At 39.3% G+C, this 19,213-nt stretch overlaps 2 protein-coding genes across 7 annotated transcripts in view; one reads left to right on the forward strand and one right to left on the reverse strand.

Annotated features, from left to right (window-relative positions):
* Positions 1-2,809: 2,809 nt before the first annotated feature.
* NDUFB3 (NADH:ubiquinone oxidoreductase subunit B3) lies at positions 2,810-6,949 on the reverse strand. Of its 3 annotated transcripts, none has more exons than XM_021555442.3 (3): positions 6,890-6,949; positions 5,572-5,707; positions 2,810-3,078 (listed from the first exon to the last, which is right to left on the reverse strand). In XM_021555442.3, the coding sequence occupies exons 2-3, from the start codon at positions 5,703-5,705 to the stop codon at positions 2,922-2,924; spliced, it is 291 nt and encodes a 96-aa protein (XP_021411117.1). In that variant the 5' UTR covers positions 5,706-5,707; positions 6,890-6,949; the 3' UTR covers positions 2,810-2,921. The 3 variants fall into 3 exon arrangements, with proteins under 3 accessions (XP_021411117.1, XP_021411116.1, XP_085440730.1); XM_021555441.4 differs by having other exon boundaries at positions 6,877-6,949; XM_085584604.1 differs by having other exon boundaries at positions 6,678-6,949.
* Positions 6,950-6,964: 15 nt separating this feature from the next.
* HYCC2 (hyccin PI4KA lipid kinase complex subunit 2) overlaps positions 6,965-19,213 on the forward strand; it is a 50,318-nt gene continuing 38,069 nt past the window's right edge. For 2 of the 4 annotated variants that reach the window (XM_021555435.3, XM_021555439.3), the window contains exons 1-2: positions 7,175-7,289; positions 7,740-7,783. The gene's annotated coding sequence lies outside the window, so the exon portion shown is untranslated. Of the gene's footprint in view, positions 7,290-7,739; positions 7,784-19,213 lie in introns of all 4 variants that reach the window. The other 2 variants (XM_021555437.4, XM_085584568.1) reach the window with 2 other exon arrangements.

A 19,213-nucleotide genomic window follows, 5' to 3' on the forward strand; every position in this document is an offset into this window, starting at 1 on the left:
GTCCTGCTGCTGGCCTGGGGACAGACAGAGCAGCTCTGCGATGGCCCTGCGAGCTGTGAAGTTGTAGCGGCGTTTTCGGTGAGGGGTTACACACCTGCGGTCAGTGTGGGCACGTGTTTCGGCGGGAGTTCAGCCGTAAGCGCTTGGATGGCTCATGTCTCTGAATTTGTTCGTTCACATGTACAGCTGTGTGAAAGTTGTACGCTTCCTGTTGTATAATCTTAAGGAAATATTGCATAACACCTTCTTCCTGAAAATTGGGTGTTGCTATTCCCTTGACATAAACAAGCAGCTTTCATGAAGCTATTGACTGCAGGATGCTAGCGTTGCAGCTGGAGCTGCTCTCCAAAAGGCCTAAAACCTAAAATTTTTCTGAACTAGACAAAAGCCACCTCCATATATAGTGAAATCAGACACATAAAACTCCCAGATCAATGGATTTCAAAGCATTTATGGAACAGTGAGTAATTTTTGTGTGCTGCTAAAAATAGAGCAATGGAAGCGCAGTACTCTGGGACAGCACACACGAAGAGTCACGCTGTCTTTGGAACTGCAGGGAAAAAGGAGACAGAAAATATTCGCCCACACTATTTGTACCAAGTGGCAGCTCTGTGTTCTGAAAAAAATACTTGTATTCTTAGTGAAATTGTATGGTCAGGCTCTCATTGTAACAGTGATCATTCAAGGCTATCACAGTATCCCTGCTAGTAAGATGTAGCTGATTCAGAAGGAAACCAGCTACTTACTGTGAATCAATATGCACAATTTTTCCTTGGATCTGTTCCATACAGACAGTGGAGCATCATCAGTTTTATTTTTCAGACTTTATGATACAAAAATAACTTCCTGTCTGGTATTACAATCATATATGTTTCTCACCTACTGGTGTCACTGCTGTTTGTGACACTGGTTTTTGCACTGTAAAATATCTATGCTGGAAGAAAGGCTGTTCTCATATAAGGACAGACATTGCTATGGTTACAGTGAAGACACATTTGGTACTATTATTTTAATACACCAGAAATATTTTTTCCCCAGGCAGGATTGGTATTATTATACCTGTGAAAGAAAATCTTTATGAGTACTGCATGTGTAACAATGATGAGACATATACTGCAAAATTAGCAAAATATGTTCATCACAAATTAAAGACAGTCATTTAGGGTAGTGGCTGCCATCTGGCTATTAAACCACCAAATGATACCACCTTAATTCACAAACACATAAATTTTACCAAAACTAGTCTTGTCTAACTCAATACGCTTGATATATTTGCTGTATCAGTGAAGTGGCAGGCTTGTAACCATATAAAAAGACTCATTCTACTTCCTGTCATTATTAACATCAGTAACATAGTAACAATTATTAACATTGTAGTAATTAACTGTGTTACTTCTTTTCATGAACAGCTATCTGAAATTCAGTACTCCCTAGAAAAGTTGTCTTGGAACCAGATAGAAAACAAGCAGTGAGTACCAACCATTGAAAGTGCATATTCTGGGTAAGAGTACCTAAGGGACAATAGAAATGTTTTGTGCCACAGACCTTACACAGCAGGTTTTTTTGATTTTTTAGGGAATGATGCAATTAGATAGGAATGTTTGAGAAAAAAGATTAGGCAAGAGTTTACTAAAATGAGTGTTGCACTATGAACAGTGCCTTGAGCAATGTCATAGAAAAATGACAAACTCCACTGAACAGTACATCTGCACTCACACAGTAACAGATGTTGTTTATTTGCTCTAAAAATAAAGCTCTATTATAATCTAACTCAGAAGGATTGAATGTGAATATGTATGTTTAAAAAAAAAAGATATTTTAGCCATGTTTTGGTAGAACCTTCAACTTTTTTGTAAACCTACAATTTGTGACAGGATTGTTTAAAAACTTCAATTTCTGCACCATGGAAGTATACTATGTCATTATTTAGTGGCATTTACCATATCTCACTTGTCTAATTTTGCTTTTCATTTTAGTGAAAGGTGTCCTGTTGTTTGTGCTATGTAACATAGCCCCCTTACTTCGTTACTAATGGCATAACATAACAAAATTTACAGTAGAATATTCAGACAATTATAATTCCTGGTACTTCAGAGGATATATACTGCCCAGAGGTCCTTTTCTGCTATAGTCTTCAATCCAGGCATTCTTAAAGCAGTCCAGAAAAGTAGGACATTTAAAACAGATTGCTAAAAGAGACTACGTGTAAAAATAAATCTATAAATACAGCAGAGCAAAGGGAAAAATTGTTATCTTTTTTAACATTACAGTCAAGTATGGTGGAAGACATTTTAGGGTAAGACACAGTTATTGCTGAGTTAAACATTTTATTCTACTTTTGGCAGCAATGTAAGTTTTGATGTCTGGATATCACACAGCAGATTATTCTGGTGCCTAGTGTCTGCTGGGCTAAGTTAACTGTTCAATAGGGTTAAGTATAAGCTTTGGTACTTTTATATACTTTGTGGCAGTCTGGAGTTGATTTTAAAGCTTTATGTTAATATTTATTTTTATTTAGAGACATAAGAGCAAATAGTAACCAACACTTCTAAGAAATTACAAGTCATTCATTACTACTTACTGGGAAATAATAGTTATTAAACCTGTAATAAATATGGTACAAATTTTCTCTTAAAAGCAACAAACTTCTCGGTTTCATTTACCAGAGTCTTGGCAGGCCTTGGAAAGAATTGGTCTGATAGTTTATCTTGCTCTTTAAAAGGTAGCACAGCCCCCAGATCAAAGCCAGTTAATTGCTCTGGCCATGTTTTTGAATCTTTCACAGAAGTATAATAAGATCAAAGAAACATGGGTTTGCCTGTGATAGACTTTAATATGCATATTATAAGTACAGAGTCAGCAGCAGGCTTATATATGCTTCAGCTTATGATTAGGAAGTATTAAGTTGTCATACTTGATCTTCAGTGGTGGCCTCCATTCTTCTTTGGAGGAAACAATGAATATTCAATGCCCAGAGCTATGACAAAAGCTGCAGCTCCCCACTTGAGTCCCCTGGTAAAGATTTCTATTACGGTGATAGGTCTTGCAAAGCTACCCTGGTACCTCCAGACTTCATTACTAGAAAAGAAAATTAAACCAAAGGAAAAAAGATCAGTGGAAAATTGTGGTACAAATGAATAAGAATATATATATATATATATATATATATATATATATATATATATATATGTATATATAAAAGAATGATGAAGGTATTTCAATTAGCAAGACATTAAGGTTGTACAGTATGTTCTGTTATTTAAGTATCAGGAATTAAAGTTCATGATAGGAACTCTAACCCTTACCATATAGCATGAGATACAAGTACTGCCAGCAAACAACACAATTATAGGAACAGAAACACCTATCTGAAATCATGTAATTGTACTCTTCTGTGTTCACTCTGTAACAAATCAGAGCCCACTAGCACTTGCATGGATTGGACTAAATACAAAGGTTAGTCACAGTGCTAGACAGTCACATCTTACAATCCAGACACAGATAGCACACCTCAGCACGGAGGCATTTTCTGTTTCACAATACAACACAACTGTATGACAGTCACATGATTTTAAAAAGAAAGACTGAAAAGATGGTGTTTAGCTTGAGTTACAGAGCATGTACAAACTTCACACACTGTTTTGCTTTGCTGTTTTCAATCTCCATTGTTATTGAAACATTAGTCACTACTCTGACTACAAATATTTATTTATTTATTTATAGCACAACCAGTGTAATCTATGGACATGGGTGTAGTTTGCCTCTTGTAAGGACTCAAAAGAAAAGGAAAAATAACTAGCAATAAAATAAAAACTGCAATTTTGAGAGAAAATACAGGGGTTTAAAACAAGAGGGGCAGATATTTATGTTCACAGATAATTCTCTTGTGCAGATGGATTTCGTGACTTGGGATTAAAGCATATTTGCATGGAAGAGTATCTTCTAGGCGCCAGTATAGGGCCTAATTGATACAGACTTAAAGTTTCCAAATATGACATCTGTCACAAAGTTTATTTTGTATTTAATACGTACATGAATGTGCATTTGCCATAAAGGTTGAAAGCAGATTTCTTGTTAAAATGAACTTGGCATACCAAAGGGGAGGGAGCTCTGGAGAGGGTCACTTCCAAGACGTGTGGTGCAAGATGTTAATAATACAATCTTCTGCCAGACTACTGAAGCAAGAAGCATGACACTTTAATTTCTCATTTGCTAAGGAAAATTGGCATGATGCTTGTACTGTCTTATGGAATTGACATACTACTTTACAGAAAATTTTAGAAGCAATCATCTCGTGCTTTGGGTTTGACTTTATTCCATATTTGAATTCTGTTCTGATTGGCTCAATCTCCTTCTTTTACCAGAAGAACAAAAATTTTCTTTTATCTTGGAGGGGCAACAAATACTACAAAGTCCACTGGAAAAGTCCTTTTTCCAGTGTGTTGTTTTGCAGCACTTGCTGGAATTGGAAGTGTAGGCACTAAAGGTCAGCGTAATCTACACTAAACCTAAAATATTAAACTGTATCCTTGTTTTTTTAATGGGAACAAGCCTTTTGCTTCCTGAAAACAATTTTGTCAGAAGCAAAGGGAAAACAAGCTTATGCTGCTTGCACTCCAGAGAAATAGAGGCAAGATAAAAGTGAACAGGCCTGAAAAGTTCTGATATTTCAAATTATTCCTATCATCACTAAAAGTATGTTTTACTTTATACTTACATCTTTAAACTATAGCAAACAAAAGAAAAAAGTGCTGTCAACCTCGAACCTCTCCAAAGGTTATAGCATGAAACAACTATTTAACGGATTACCTGTTTGCTCTTCCATTTTTCTTGTCGTGATTCAAGGTAAAGCCTTTTCTATGAAGACTCCTGAAACCATTTGCTCATACAACTTTTCCCTTGCAGAAGGGCCAGACTACACAGCACAAGACATTTGGTATTTTTATTCCCCAAGGTGAAAGGGTGGCTGAACAAAGTACTGTATCATTTATGATGTAGGATAAATACATTAGGCCCTGTTTTAACAGCTGCCTAAATATCTAAAAAGGAGGAGATACCCATTGTAGAGTGATAGCATAAGAAGTAAAAAGCTGATTCTCCATGATTCTGTCATTCACAGTTGAATGCAATTCCACCCTGTATACATGTACATTTCTTCTTTTCCAATAAAGGCCTCCTGCTGTATGTGAGGAATGCTATGTCTAGTCAGAATGTCGGTGCAAGTTCCATCATCTTCATCAAGACCCTGGCACACAATCTCTTTGCAGAGAAGGACAGGATTATTCACATGGGCAGACCTAATACTACTTAGGTGTTTTGGTAAATGAGGTGTTGGTCATTGTGCCTGATCTATGTCAGCATAAAACATCACAAGTGCAAAGCTGCCTCCCAACATCTGGACACTGGTCAAGGTGATGCAAGGTGTGACCTTCACACAAAAAGTAAATAAAGACTTTACTGAAATTCTGACTAATTTTCACTGCTTTTACTGAAGGGTTATCTGCAATGACAAGGTCTGGTTGATGCCACCAGATGACACATCAAGACGATTTTTGAGGCTTTTACACTTACCGAGCCCACGGATCCCTCAGACCCCGCTTCGCCAGCCTCTTCTGCACCTCCTCCAGGGGAGTTCCCTCCACCTTCCACTGCCTGTAGTCAGGGAGCTCCACTTTGTCATGGCCATGGCCACTTCCGTGCCCCATACCTAGAGGAAAAGGTCAGTTTGTTACTTTGCAGAGAGCATCATCTTATTTTTATACACTTGCAAAGAACAATCCCCTGGACAGGACAAACGGAGGCAACAAGAAACAGAGAACAAAGAGCTTTGTTCTGTAAAACAAAGAGCCAAGGGACTTTGTGCTGTGCTTCAGAGCTTGGTGATTACACACAGTAAAGCAAACTTAAGTCACGACCATCATTACATTCATGGAACACCTATGTCGACAGAGAACAGTGTAAGAAAATCAATGGTTTCCATATCTATAAATGCACTTCAGCAGCACCAGCCCCTTACTACTTCCAGAATAATCAAAAAGAGTTCAGAGTAAAAATGTCTGACTTAGGTGTGGGAGAGCTACGATTGTTTTTCTCAGGTTTTTCTTCAGAGCTTAGCAAAGACTTGGCTCCTCAGTTCCTTTTCAGCTGTCTCCAGTTCAGACATAACTGGAATTCAACAGGGCCAGGAGAGACACATGGACAAGGAGATGCACCTTACTCGTTGCCTGATGAGTCTGAGAAATGTATGTTCTGTTTACAGACACCTTGGAGAACTACTAAAGTATTACGTTTCTCTTTAAAAACAGATGTGAAGTGGAACATTTTCAGCGAGATCATGAAGGCAGGAAGAAAATTATAGCTTTTAAGGTTCCACTTTCACAAAGGACCTGAATCTTCTTTGAGCCAAGGTTTCCCATTTTAAGACATATCAGGCAGCAAAGAACAGATTCACTATCCTTAACTTTTAGAAAATTGACTGGAATACAGGACACAACTTCAAAACCTGTTATTCCTGAAAATGACTCCAGGCCATGAAGGCAAGCAGAGAGATTTCGTTGCCTGAGAAAACTTGGAGAGCAGCATTAACGTCGTCATAAGCCGAAAAGCTCCCCCTGAATGAGACGCCAGGCTCCAACCCTGTGATACAAACGGAAGGCCGCTCTCCTACCCACATTCACCTTCCCAAGAGAGAAGGCCGTGCCCTGTCGCGCAGACGCCGCGGCCAGCGGGCTGTGCTGCAGCACCAGCACAAGCAGTGCCCAGAGGTCGGACGGAGCGGGGCACGGAGAGCACAACCCGCGGTGACAGCCACCCCCACTCCCCCCGCCTGCCCGCACACGGACACCCGGCGGCAGCAGCGCCCGGTGCCCGCGGTACCTGCCCGCGGTACCTGCCCGTCCGCGACCCTGCTCAGGACGCGACCGCACCCGGAACCGGAACCCAGCCCAGCACCAGCCGCTGCAGGAAGCGCGGGCCAGCCACGCGGGTTCCGGGAAGCTTCCGTTCCGGCCCTTCCCGCCGGCCCGGTGTGGACACGGGGACCGTGAGGCGCTGCCCAACCCCGTTCCCGGGCCGCTGCCGCCCGCGGCGCTCCCGTCACGGTTCAGCGGGGCAGACACCGCGCCGGGAGCGGCGCCGCCGGCCCGGGCTGAAGAGCCGGGGGGGAAGGAGAAGCGGAGCGGAAAGCGGCCAATCAGGGCGCGGCTTCTTGCGGGGGCGTGGCCCAATGGGCGGGCGTGTTGCTGAGGTGCGGGGCTGGCGGCGTTGGAGGCGGCGGAGGAGGCGAGCGGGTGAGGGGCGGCGGGGCCGGGAACGGGGCCGGGGCTCTCCCGCCTTCCGCGGGCTGCCCCTCGCCGTCCGTCGCTGCCGGCGCTGCGGGAGGGACGGAAGCCCCGCGGGGTCTGTGCGTGCGGGGGCGCGAACCGTTCCCAGCGCTGGTGCCGGCAGCGCCGATCGCGCTCGCTCGGCTGCCGCGGCCGCTCTGCTCCCTCTCCTCTCCCCCGCGCCCGCACAGCGGTCCCCTCCCCGCGGTTATGTAAGCCCCGGCCCGCCGCCCTGCCCGCGGGGAGCGGCGGCGGGGCCCGGGCAGTGCCCGCTCGCTGCCAGCCCTCGGGGCGCGCTTCGCTGGGGAAGAGGCTGGGGAGAAATCGGAGCTGCCAGCGAGCCCGGCTGGCGCCGGGAGCCGCGTTTCGGTTTTCAGTGGGTGCGTCTTAAAAGAATATTGGTGTTTGTTTCCATAGGAGAAGCGGGGAGGCGTCCCGAAATCCTGGTAGTGCACTGAAAGGTAAGTGAAAGGGAAGAATTCTCTTGACAACTGCCTCCTGAGTGAGGTGGTGACTTGGTTTCACTGAGTGCTTGTGTCAGGAGCTCGGCGTTTTGCATATGTGGCTTTGTGACTGAGAAGTGTCAATTGCCTTAGTATCTGGTTAATTATAATTATTTTTGTGTTCGTCAAACTTGAGCACAGCTTGCTTCATCTGGAAAGCGACTGGTAAAAGTCAACTACACAGTCAGTGAATTATAAAGATTTAAATTACTTCTTAGTTGTATATAATACAATATTGTTTCTTTTTAGCAAAATAGAAACTGTTCTACTCATTTTGATAGTCTTATTAACATGAGAATAAACATAACAGCATGATGTTGGTGGAATTTTGGCATAGACTGTAGTGCCTTTTTCCAATATATTTTGATGGAAGTTTACTTCTGGGTTTCAAGATTTTTTAATAGGGATATTGGAAGCACATGAGAAGATTTCCAGGAGGAATGCCATTATCATGTTATTAACAGTGAAACTGTTCTAAGTAGAGTGCCATCTGTTTAATCCAGACTGCCTCAGTCTGGTTTCAGCATTGTGTGTTTTTCACCGTGAGATAAAGTCTGGAAGATTCAGAGCAGACTTCTCTCAGAGTGAGAGGACACACATTTGTTTTCCTGTAATGTATGAGGAGCTGGAATTGTCGGAGGGCCATTTATTTGTTAGGTGCTCAAATCCCTTAGAGAGAATGCAGTTCTGTCACACACTTGCAAAATATTTCTTGTTTTTTACTGTGGCTGAAAGTTAATGTGTATGTGTTCAAAGTCCAGTGGTGCTGAGGAATATTTTTCTCAGAATTTCTTTTCAGTGACCCATAGACATGTCACATACCAGATACCTTGGTTTTATTCTTTGAGAGAAAGATAAAAAGTCCCAGTTTTATTTGTTTGGTAGGTTTTTATTCCTTATTATTTGCTTGGGGGTTGTTTGTTTATTTTGTTTTGTTTTCTTGGTGCTTGGAAGCCTGATTTGAGTATTATGCAGAAAACTATGCTGGTATTGCTGAGTCTGTTCCCAGGGACATTCAGTGCTGATCACAGAGCATTGGCTTTGTGTGATCTATTGTGCATGAACAGAATTGTGGCAGAGGAGTGCACTTGGCAGGATTTGTCTTCAGGCCCACCATTGCTTTCAAGGTTTAACAAGGTTTTCAGTAGCTGTTTTGCCTTCCCCCTCACCCCGAGGTACATAAAAACTCAAGGTAAGTAAAACTGTGTAGTTAGTTGATCTGCTCTACCGTGTTTTGCTTCCTGTGTTTCCTTTTCTTTCAGTATGATCTATACTCTTTTAAAAATAAGGCTGCAAATATGAGGGATGTGATATTTTGGGAATATAGTAAGCTCTTTGATGCTGTATCCTCAAGTAAGTGAGTCTGCATAATTACAGTGTCAGTCTGGAGAAATCAATAATATGCAGAAGGAAATAACATAGATGAAATCTTTATATTGTGTGAAAGAGCCCCAGCAGACGACTGAATGTCCTCTAGGAAGGAGAGGTCATTGAAACTCCATGTACAAATAATCAGTACATTTTGTGATTTATGCAGTTGGTGGGATTTTTTAATGGTATTTTTTTAGTATTACTAATTAGTTGTGGTGATAATTACTACAAAGATTTGGTGTTCTAGGATAAAGTTATGTTAGCACGTATGCAGGCAGCCATGCTAGTTATGATTTACTGGGATTCCTGCTTGTGTTGTTAAGGTAGAGGAAGGCTGTAGGGTTTCTTGGATAGCTTTCAAATGTCCATGTTTCCAGCAGTTTGTGTTGCTGTGCATTCTGGATTAACAGATTGTGAGATTCATTATAGGAACCAGTCTTCTCTGCCTGTGCATACAATATTCTCTCCAGCACTGGACATGTTAATACTATGCTCTTCATAATTGTTTTCTGGAGTAGAGAGCTGTGTGACTGACAGTGATTTGAAGTATTTTCAGTTTTGAGATGAAATGAAAGGGTTGTGGGGTTGTACTTTTTTTTACCCTTTAGTATCAGAATACATATTTGAACTGGTTAAATATTGCATCCTTTTTCCCCCTGAAATTGCATGTTACTTCCTGTGGTGTTGTATTAGTAGTCAGGTCATTGGAAGCCTCTTATCATTCGAATAAAATGGTTAATGCTGCTTTAATTACAATAAGGATGGAAAAGATCTTTCTTTAGTCCACCTTGCTTTCTTTGAACGCTTTAAAAGAAAAAAACATTCATTGAATGGTGGGGAAAGAAATTATCGTCTCAGGCATCATTAGAGAGCTAAATATTTTATGGACAGTATCACAGTCACTGTTTCACCTCTATTTTAGAGAAGTGATGGGCTGGAGCAGGAGTCTTAGTTGCTTTCTGATCATGGTGTTTGTTTGCTGGTGGGTTGTTTTTTGGTTGGGTTTTTTTTTTTTTTTTGGGCAACATACAGACCATTCTTCAGAGGAACAGCCATACTAGTCTGAACTGTTGCTCTCTCCTGAAGCCTAAATCTCTGAGACCCTGGAATGTGACAAGATCATTGTTCTGAGTTCTGCTGGTGTGCCACAGCTCAGCAGGTGCTCATTTGACAGCAGGTGCTTATTCTTACACTCCTCTAGAATATAGGCTTACTCCTTAGGTCAGGTCTCCCAGTCTCAGTGGGGATGATGTGTTATATGGATTCTTGTTTCATGGATATACTTAACTTATAAAAGCTATTGAGCCCATGTATGGTTTTTGCAGCTACCGTGTTTTCTGTCGATTAGAGCTGCACTTCATGTGTGGTGTCAATAAGTCATTGTTCTGTTTTGAACCTGTCACCTGAGAATGTCATGTGATACTCCCTGTTTCTGTATGAGGAGAGGCACACCTGTTTGCTCTTTACCAAGCAGTTTAATATGAGTTGAGAATCTTTAAAGATCTGGGTCATGTGTTCACTCAAAGACTTGTCTGGGCTGGAAAAGAATTTTAGATTCCATTATTTTTCTTGATGCTTGTTTCCTTGTATTACGGTATGAATGAGTATCAAGAAATGAAGGTGGAGGCTTCCCCAGCTGAGTCTTCTTGAATATCTGTGCCATAGTAATAATAATTAAAGAAATCCTTTTCAGGCAAAACTGATCTGAGCAGAGACAGTCACAAGCAGTATAGTTTGACTGCTACCTCAGTCAGTTATTTTCATTTCCAAACAGAATAAGTGTGAAAAGTAATTCTTGATTTATTTAATGCTGTTTTCTACAGTTTTTTTTTGAGTAAGAAAGCAGTTTGAGTTTATGCTTGTATAACTCACTGTAGATAAAATGGCAAGCTGATTGAATTTTTCTCTCTGCACCTTTGTTTGGATAATTCCTGCTTCTAATAGCAAGACAAATAATTCAAGTGTCTTTTTTTTTTTATTTAATCATAGGACATATTTATAGAGTGACTCAATGCATCTCCTTTTTTATGTATAGAATTCTGACTAGTTTTTAAACTTCAGATGAAAGCTCAAGAGGTAGAGGGGCACTTCTGATGAAATAAAATATCATTATTTAGGAAAACCCTGCTGTAAAACAAAATTCTGTATTGCCAGCTGTGCTACAAAGAACAGAACATAAAAGCCAAGAACAGGAATTGGGTAAGATAGTATATAGTTTGCAAACTGTTTCAGTCCGTGCTGCAGATTATCCATTATAGTAAAAGCTTTTTATTGTCTGATGAATGGCCACACAGCAATTTTTCTTTCTTCTGTTAATGTTACATTTTTCTATCAAATTTACTTAATTTGGGCACAGGGTTCAACAGATGTTGTATTATTAATCAATTCAGATGATTACTGAAAGACAGAAATACCATTGGCATGTCGCTTTTTTGGTCTTCCTTGATTGTTTTCTGTTCTGCAGGCGGTCCAGCTTGACTCTGCTGTCCACTGCCTGTGTCAGATCTGCTGCCTTCTCCTCTTGGTGTGATTCTGTAGAGAAATACAGATTTTGTGGTCAATTTTATTAAGTTTACCTGAAAACAGAGAGCCAGTGACATTTGGAGAGAGATCCCACTAGGGGGGAGAAGTGTTTGGTGTACAACTACTGTAAAGTGGTAAACTATTTATTTATCTCTTAGTAGTGATTATCATTACTATCATTTGACATTGAAAAATGCTAAATTCCCTGGCTGTGTAACATTGCACAGGACCTGATGGAGATGATTGGTGCAGTTCAAATCTCTTAAAACGCTCTTCCAGGAGTTCTTCTTTCTGCACATTCTGTGGGGCTTTTTTTTCTACAGGACAAAGTAGTTAATGATTTCTCATTTTATATTGTGTTGTTACACAAGCATTTGGCTAGCATTCCAGAAGTGCAAAGTGTGTGTTTTTGTGTGTAATCTCCATACTCTTGCTAATCTTATTGTGTTTTTATTGTAATTACTGCGATTCTTAAGAAAACTGAAATGGTCAGATCTCCTTTAATGGTGTCTGCATCGTGTATGTTTTGTGAGTTCTTTAAATAGTTCCACGTTGCTGTTCCTCTGAATTCTGCTTAACTGAAATGTGTGACATGGACATTTGTGCAGACTGCATGACTGCAGTTTGCTGATTCATACAGGGCAAAATTGATAAGTCTGGAATATTTTTCTGTTTCCATTCCCTATATTTAGTAGTCGATAAATTTTAAACTGTAATTTTATTTAGGGTCTTCTTCCCCTCTTCTGCTTTGCCTTGACCCATATGTGAACTGGAGGAATTGTTTGACATCTTTCTGGAAAGACAGTGAGAGAATTTAGAAGAATAATCTTATTTTTCATGGCCATTCAGCTGAGAAGATATTGGATTGAAAGATAATGGGCTGAAATATGTGTAAAATTTGCTTGTGTTTCCTTCCTGTTTTAATTTATTTTTAGTCAAATAATTTTGTTATTTCTGAGGCTTCTGGTGTCTGTTTCTTTGCATCTCCTCTTCTTATTTTCTGCTTTGTCTTTTCTGTTTCCTTTAGGTTTAAGGATATGTTGAGCTTAAGGAGAGGCTGGAGGGCAGCCCCTCTGCGTGCCTGCCTCTGTTCTGAATTTGGAATAGGGCCACAAGATAGAAAAGTGGATTCAGAAAAGGTTATGAAGAAGTCCTTAGTACTTACTCAAGTAACTTTCCTAAAAATCCTAAGCACAAGATTGTGGAGACACATGGGCATAAGCATAACAGATTTTGTTGTAGAAATAGCTCAAGTTAGCTTGTATCTGTAAATCTGAATATTGTATTTCCTACACGTGAAAAATTAGCTAAATTGTAATGAATTTTTTTGAACATGAGCTTTGTGAAGGTGTAGTACGTTAAGACTGGTGTGCCCCATGTGTAAGCTACAGTGGTGATTCTACCATCCCATTAAGCATTGTGGTGGCTGCACATGAGGGTCAATAACCTTGTAGACAAGACATGTTTCAGAAAGTAGGAGGCTTTAATGTTAACTTAGTTACAGAGGGGGTGGAGTGAGCAATTTATCAAGCACCCTGGTACGTGCCATCAGAGTAGGGCAAAGAACAAAAATCTAAATGCTCAACTTTGAGTTCTGATATCTGTTCATTACTCTGGGTTAGAGGTATACTGTTTTTGAAAGGATACTTGATGATGCTTCAGTGTATCACTCTGGTTCCTCATGCTTTAGGGTTGGAAACACATCTGGTTAAAAATAGTAATTAAAAAAAACTCCCTACATAGAATGGGTGTTGTACTGGTCTTTAGTATCTGCAGCAGTAGGATAGACAGATGATTGGTTAAAGTCCATTTACTGTAGTGAACTTACACAATAAGTGATTGAGGAGTTTAAATTATAATAATGTGCCCTTTTACATAGAAATGTAAGGCATCTGACAAAGGATTTATCCCAGTACAAGCTCATATTTCTTTGTGTAACAGTGGAGAACTTTCCATTCCTTTTTTTTTTTTTTTAAGATACTTTATTGAGCCGGAGCAGCATAGAGATGCAAGCTAAATATGGACACAGAAGAGAGAGCAAGGGGGATTTAAATGTGGAAAAATTACTAGATCCTTATGCCTGTGGGTTTTGGGTTTTTTAAGGGGCTTGTTTCTTATTCTTTGCATAGAGCAGGCCTTAGACAAAATTGCTGAGCTTCCAAAACTGCTTTTAGATTGTTAATTATGTATTCAGTCTGTCCTTGATGGTCTCCAGTGTTGCATCTATGCAATATTTTCAAATAGTAGCATGCTTAAGCTTCTGGAGGTTACTAAACCACAAATATGTGGCAATTTCTTGGGAAGAGAGATGATAATTTTGTTAGACTTTATATGAGCCATTCTGATGTTTTCCTCATGTTAATGGACTGCAGCAAATTGCAGTGCAAATCTTGCCATGTCAGAGTGGCAAGAGCTTTATGAACATCTCTGAAACAGTTCTATGTCAGCTATGGACATACAAATAGAGATAGGAGTTTTGGACTGGAGTGTAAGTTGAATGCAAATAGAAAAGAAGTAACTAAAATACTAAACGGATTTAAGCTAAGCAGTCATAAACTGTGTATCTCTACTGTTTATTTTCATGGACATCCTGTGACAGCAACCTTTCCTTAAAATCACAGTTGTCACATGCACTGCATGATTCTCCATTGAACAGGAAGGCTAGGAGCAGGCTACTGCCTTTCTGTTTGCTTAGCTCTGTGTGTCTGCCAAGACTTGTTTCATGTGTTCTGAGTCTTCAGCTTTTCCTTCACTCGTGTTACTGTAAACTCCACAGGAGTTTGAGAAACCTCTGTATATCTGTCGAATGAGAAAACTTCCTAGCTTGCTTTTTGTTTGTTTGAGGAAAGGACAAGGTTTTTTATCCTCACAACAATTTGTGTTAGAAGTTGAGACAGGAAATAAAAATTTTAAAACAGCTTAGGCATCGCTTGTTGTCTGTGTGTTTCCAAAGGACCAGTTGCAGAAATAACTGAATGCCCTTTTACTTGTGCAGGTGTTTGACTGGACTTGGACTGTGCGTGGTCATGTAAGAGCAATTGCTACCTTCAGAATATGCATCTTTCAGAATATACATCAGTGGTGAAAATACGCATGCAATCATTCCTTGTGGGTGCAGAAATGAAACTTTGTTGGATGTTGCAGTTTGAGACTTTGTTGCATTTGTTTCCTCAGCCATAGAAAAATGTTACTGGGGCATCTGGGTGTTTAAATCATTCAGGTGGCGGCTGTGTTCCACATACCTTGTGTTGCAGGAATCATGGCATTAAACCATGCTTTGCGTTTTCTTCTCTATAGGTTAAATCCCTTCAGTTAGCTGCAGGTTTAATATAGTTTTTCACAGTAAATGTTCCAGTTTACATGGTATAACGAAAACTACTGCACTAATTTTACTTCTTAACTTAAATTAAAATGTTAGCCATGTATATCTAGTTTTTAACTTAACAAATTAGCCCAAAATTAAACTCTGACATTTTTAGGGAAATGGTTGAAGATGCTCTAGTAAATTCCATAATAATGCTTCTATGTTAACTTTGTAGTTTTTTCCCCTAGCTACTTCAGTGTTTAAATTGAGTAAAAGTTAGGATACTAAGGCAGAAAAATAAATGTGCAACAGTAGGATTTCACGTTTGTTGTGCACAAAGTCCTAATCAGGTTAAGATTGTGGATTTATTCCAGATCAAATTAGGGGTCAGCAACCAATACTAATTGGCATTGATGCTTCTGAAATTGTGGGATTGAGTATTGTGCTGATTGTCACAGTGTGTTTTGTGTCACCCCTCCACTCCCCTACTTTATTTGGCAACTTAAAATTTACTAAATGTTCTTAAAATTTACTAAATGCCCTTTTTCTTAGACTTGCAGGTTCTGGTCTGTGCTAGAGACAGAAAACTAGATAGGGTCAATATATGAAAAGCAGAAGTAAGTTAAAAAAAAATGGAAGTACAGTGCCTTTAGATATTAATTTTGTCTAATAAATACAGAAAGCTTAAAGATTTTGTTGGGAAGTGGGGAAGTGGACTGGAATGCCTTTTTTTTTTTTTTTTTTCAACTGCTAGGAAAGAGCTGCTTCAGCACAGCTTGTCATTTTACTGAAACATTTTGCGGGAACCTTATCGCACTTGGCTGGTGGAGATGTGTATGGGTGTGATGGTCCATTGCCCTTCTCTGCTGATGATACTCCCATGATTGCCAACTACTGTATTTGATGGCTTATTTTGATAATAAATTTTTGGTCTTGTGAGAGAGAGGAGGGAACAAATCTTAAATGAATATTATCATGCTAATTAGGAAACCTTAATCACTGTGCTGTCCATTGTCAAATCCATCAAGTTTTGATGTATTTCAAATTAATATTCCAGTGGGTAGCTTTTGAAAGACAAAATAGCTCTCCTACAGGGAAAGGATGTAGGCTTTTCTTGGCTTTTTGCAGAGTTCTAGAAGTAGTAATTTTATTGCTATTTCTATGAACTGCTGGGGCATTCTGCTTTAGTAATATGTACTGACTTTGAATAGACTGAAATGGTTATCTCTTTGACTTTTTGAGTGCAGACTTTAAAGTTTTCTGATATATATAAGGTTGCCATGAGTAAATTCTGCATCTTTGTGCATATGTGTCGCATCTGTGGAAAATGGAAAGGGTTTTTATCAGCATTTCCTTTTTTATTGCAGGGGAATGTTTAAGTTGCCATCTTCTTGGTTTTAATAGTTTAAGTGAAACAGAACTGATTAGGGAATAAAATTGTTAAAATATGTTATGAAAGTCTTCTTAAAGTGCCAGTTGGATAGCTGGCAGATAAGGCAAAAAGCATGAGGATTTTCCCCCAAGTATGAAACCCTTGCTGCTGATAAGAAAGAATTATGGTATAATCATCTTAACTTGCAAATCTGAACATAATTGCAAGTAAGGAGTGTTAGGTCTGGGTTTGTATTTTATTCAGAACAGTTTTGTCATGTGCTGAAGGAGTCACATGTGGACTCTGCACGTTGGTTTTGGCTTGTTCTTGGCGGTTTTTTGTTGTTCTGGTGGTGTGGGTTTTTCCTTCAGTTTTTTTTTTTTTTATTTACCCCAGATCAACCCTACTTTTTGAGAAGTTACTCCATGTTCTCTCTCCAGGTCTACTGTGCATTTCAATGACCTCAGTATTTCTAAACCTTCTGTCTAAGTTGCCCTTGAAAGACTGTTTTGTGGAGCACGCTGTATGAAAGATGAGTATATTACTTACACCAAAAATGTGTAATCTAGCAGTTTCAGGTGCCTGCTGCTTGAACTTTGGTAAGTTAAGTGCTGCTGATCCCTATCAGCACAACTGCACAGGGAAACAGAACAGGCTTTTAATTAAACCCAGGCTTTGATTAAAAAATTTTTGATTGTGTTTGAAGAGAATGAACTGAATTTGCTCTATGCCAGTATAGCTAATAAAAAAGTAAAAGATTGTAACTGTTGCCTAGATAGGCAGTACCTGTAAAAGATTAGAGAAACTGTTTACGTTTAGTATCATTAGTGTGGGTGTGTATTTCCATTTGAAGTAGATGTAATATATGGAATTGCTCAAAGATGATTAATGTTGCACAAAGTAGTAAATAGTTTGGATACAAGGCCATCTCCAGTCTTTTACCAAGGATAAATTTATTCCAGAAACTTGAGGAAAGGAAAAAGCTCTGTTTTACCAGCTGCTTTTGAAGGTGGTTTGTTTTTTGTTTTAGTGGGAACACTATTCAGTATTACAAACAAAAACCCAGAGTATCTTTGTGTATGGATGAGGCTATGTAAAAGTGCCTGAATATTAGAACATTGAGTCCTCAGTGAGGTTTTATTGAGTGCAAGAAAATATGTTTAAAAATCTAGAACACTGTAAAATCAACTGTCTCTACATAAATTCCATTCCCCTGTCTGCACAAAAAACCCCCAAAAACTTGGGGGAGCTTAGCTGTGAAGCTTGCTGCATGGATTTTCAGTGCTGCCTGTCAAATCTGTAATTTTTCATAATCTTGAAAGACTCAAATTTTCTGAATATGTATTGGGACAGTATTGACAAAAACTTAAAATTTTGTTCAAGCTATAAATAGAAAATATGTATGAAAATAGTGTGCATTTAAGATCTTGCTGTTGTTTCTGTGGTGTTGCGGAGAGGAGGAAAAAAGTCTGTGTATTCCAACTGGAGTCATCAAGCATCTGTGGAAGGCTATTTTCTTTTTGTCTCTTATTTCATTTTGTTGTTTGTTGTGGTTTTACACTACTTTATTGTTTATACTGGTCTATAGCTCAGTAAGTGAAAAATACTGTGGGAAAACTTGCCTAATATGGTGAGAGAGATTGGGTTGATTTAAGTTGTTTCTGCTGTGTTTATGTTGTGTTCCTGAAGATATTACATATGTAGTTTAGCCCTGGAGAAAAAGTGGTTTAAATTTCAGGTTAAAAACCCCACAAAAAACATCCAAACACCCTCCCCACAGAACACTCCCACATATGTTAGTAACTTAGTGTCCTTACTATTAAAAAAAAGACATGAAAAATGAATAATTTCACACTAAAATATTCATTAGTCCTTTCTTATGACTGGGTAGTTTGTATTCGGTTGTAATGTTGGTTTAACAGTACAAGAAAAATGACTGTAAACAATATGCATTGTGTTTAACTATTCAGCAGTGAAGATGAATTATTAAACTCATACCAAGACAAGGGGGGTACCTGGTGTAGTTGTTGCACTAATTTACATTTACTACTGTTTTAATGCTCACACAATTATTTCACTGAGAAGCAGCTTATGCTTCTGTGTAATGGCCCACAGAGTTCCAATTATAGTAAGCTGAGTTTCAGAGTTTCATGAGAGCTTCTAATAAGGCGATTAAAAAGGGTTACACTTTCTTTAGAGACACTGTTTCTTTGCCTGTTTTCTGTGAAGGAGAATCCAATAAAGGCCCATGTAATCTCCTGCTCTGGAGGAATCCTAGTGAAGTTAGTAGTAGGGCTTGCCATACACATCAATTTTGTAGCACAATCACCTTAATCAGTTGGGTTAAATATCTTAATTGTTGATGTTTACACAGCTCTTAATGGATTGCATTATATAGAATTAACATGGTCAGGTACATGTTTTATTTCTTATGTGTGGAAATTCTGTCTGTCTAATTTTAATATAAAATTAACAGTGGTTTTCTCTGTTTTGTGAGATTGTTCTTTGCAGTTCTTAAAGCCCCTCTAACTTTCAGAAAACTAGTGTTACTGAAAATGACAGACACTGAAATAATGCTGTATGTGTGACATGGAAGAAGACAAGTTGTTTCCTCTGTAGTGACAGCTGGAAGTAATAAAGGCATCTGCAGTTTTAACTGTGAAAGTTGAAGCAGATCTTAGATTTCAGATTCTTGATGCTACAGTGCTTAACCTCTGAATAGTGAACAGCCTCTGTATGTAACATTTAAGTGTGTAGGATTCAACTTGCTCATATATTCATTAGGTCAAGCAGAAGAGATCCAGGCTGTTCTGAAATT

Source organism: Lonchura striata, chromosome 7 (genome assembly GCF_050655825.1).
Source record: "Lonchura striata isolate lonStrDom1 chromosome 7, ASM5065582v1, whole genome shotgun sequence".
Lineage (NCBI taxonomy): Eukaryota > Metazoa > Chordata > Aves > Passeriformes > Estrildidae > Lonchura > Lonchura striata.

Bases quoted from the DNA above. Each gene is read 5' to 3' on its own strand.
- NDUFB3 (XM_021555442.3), bottom strand. From the start codon at position 5,705: ATGGGGCACGGAAGTGGCCATGGCCATGACAAAGTGGAGCTCCCTGAC. The intron at 3,079-5,571 runs GTAAGTGTAAAA...TTTCTTTTCTAG, and splicing joins CTGAGGGATCCGTGGGCTCG to TAATGAAGTCTGGAGGTACC.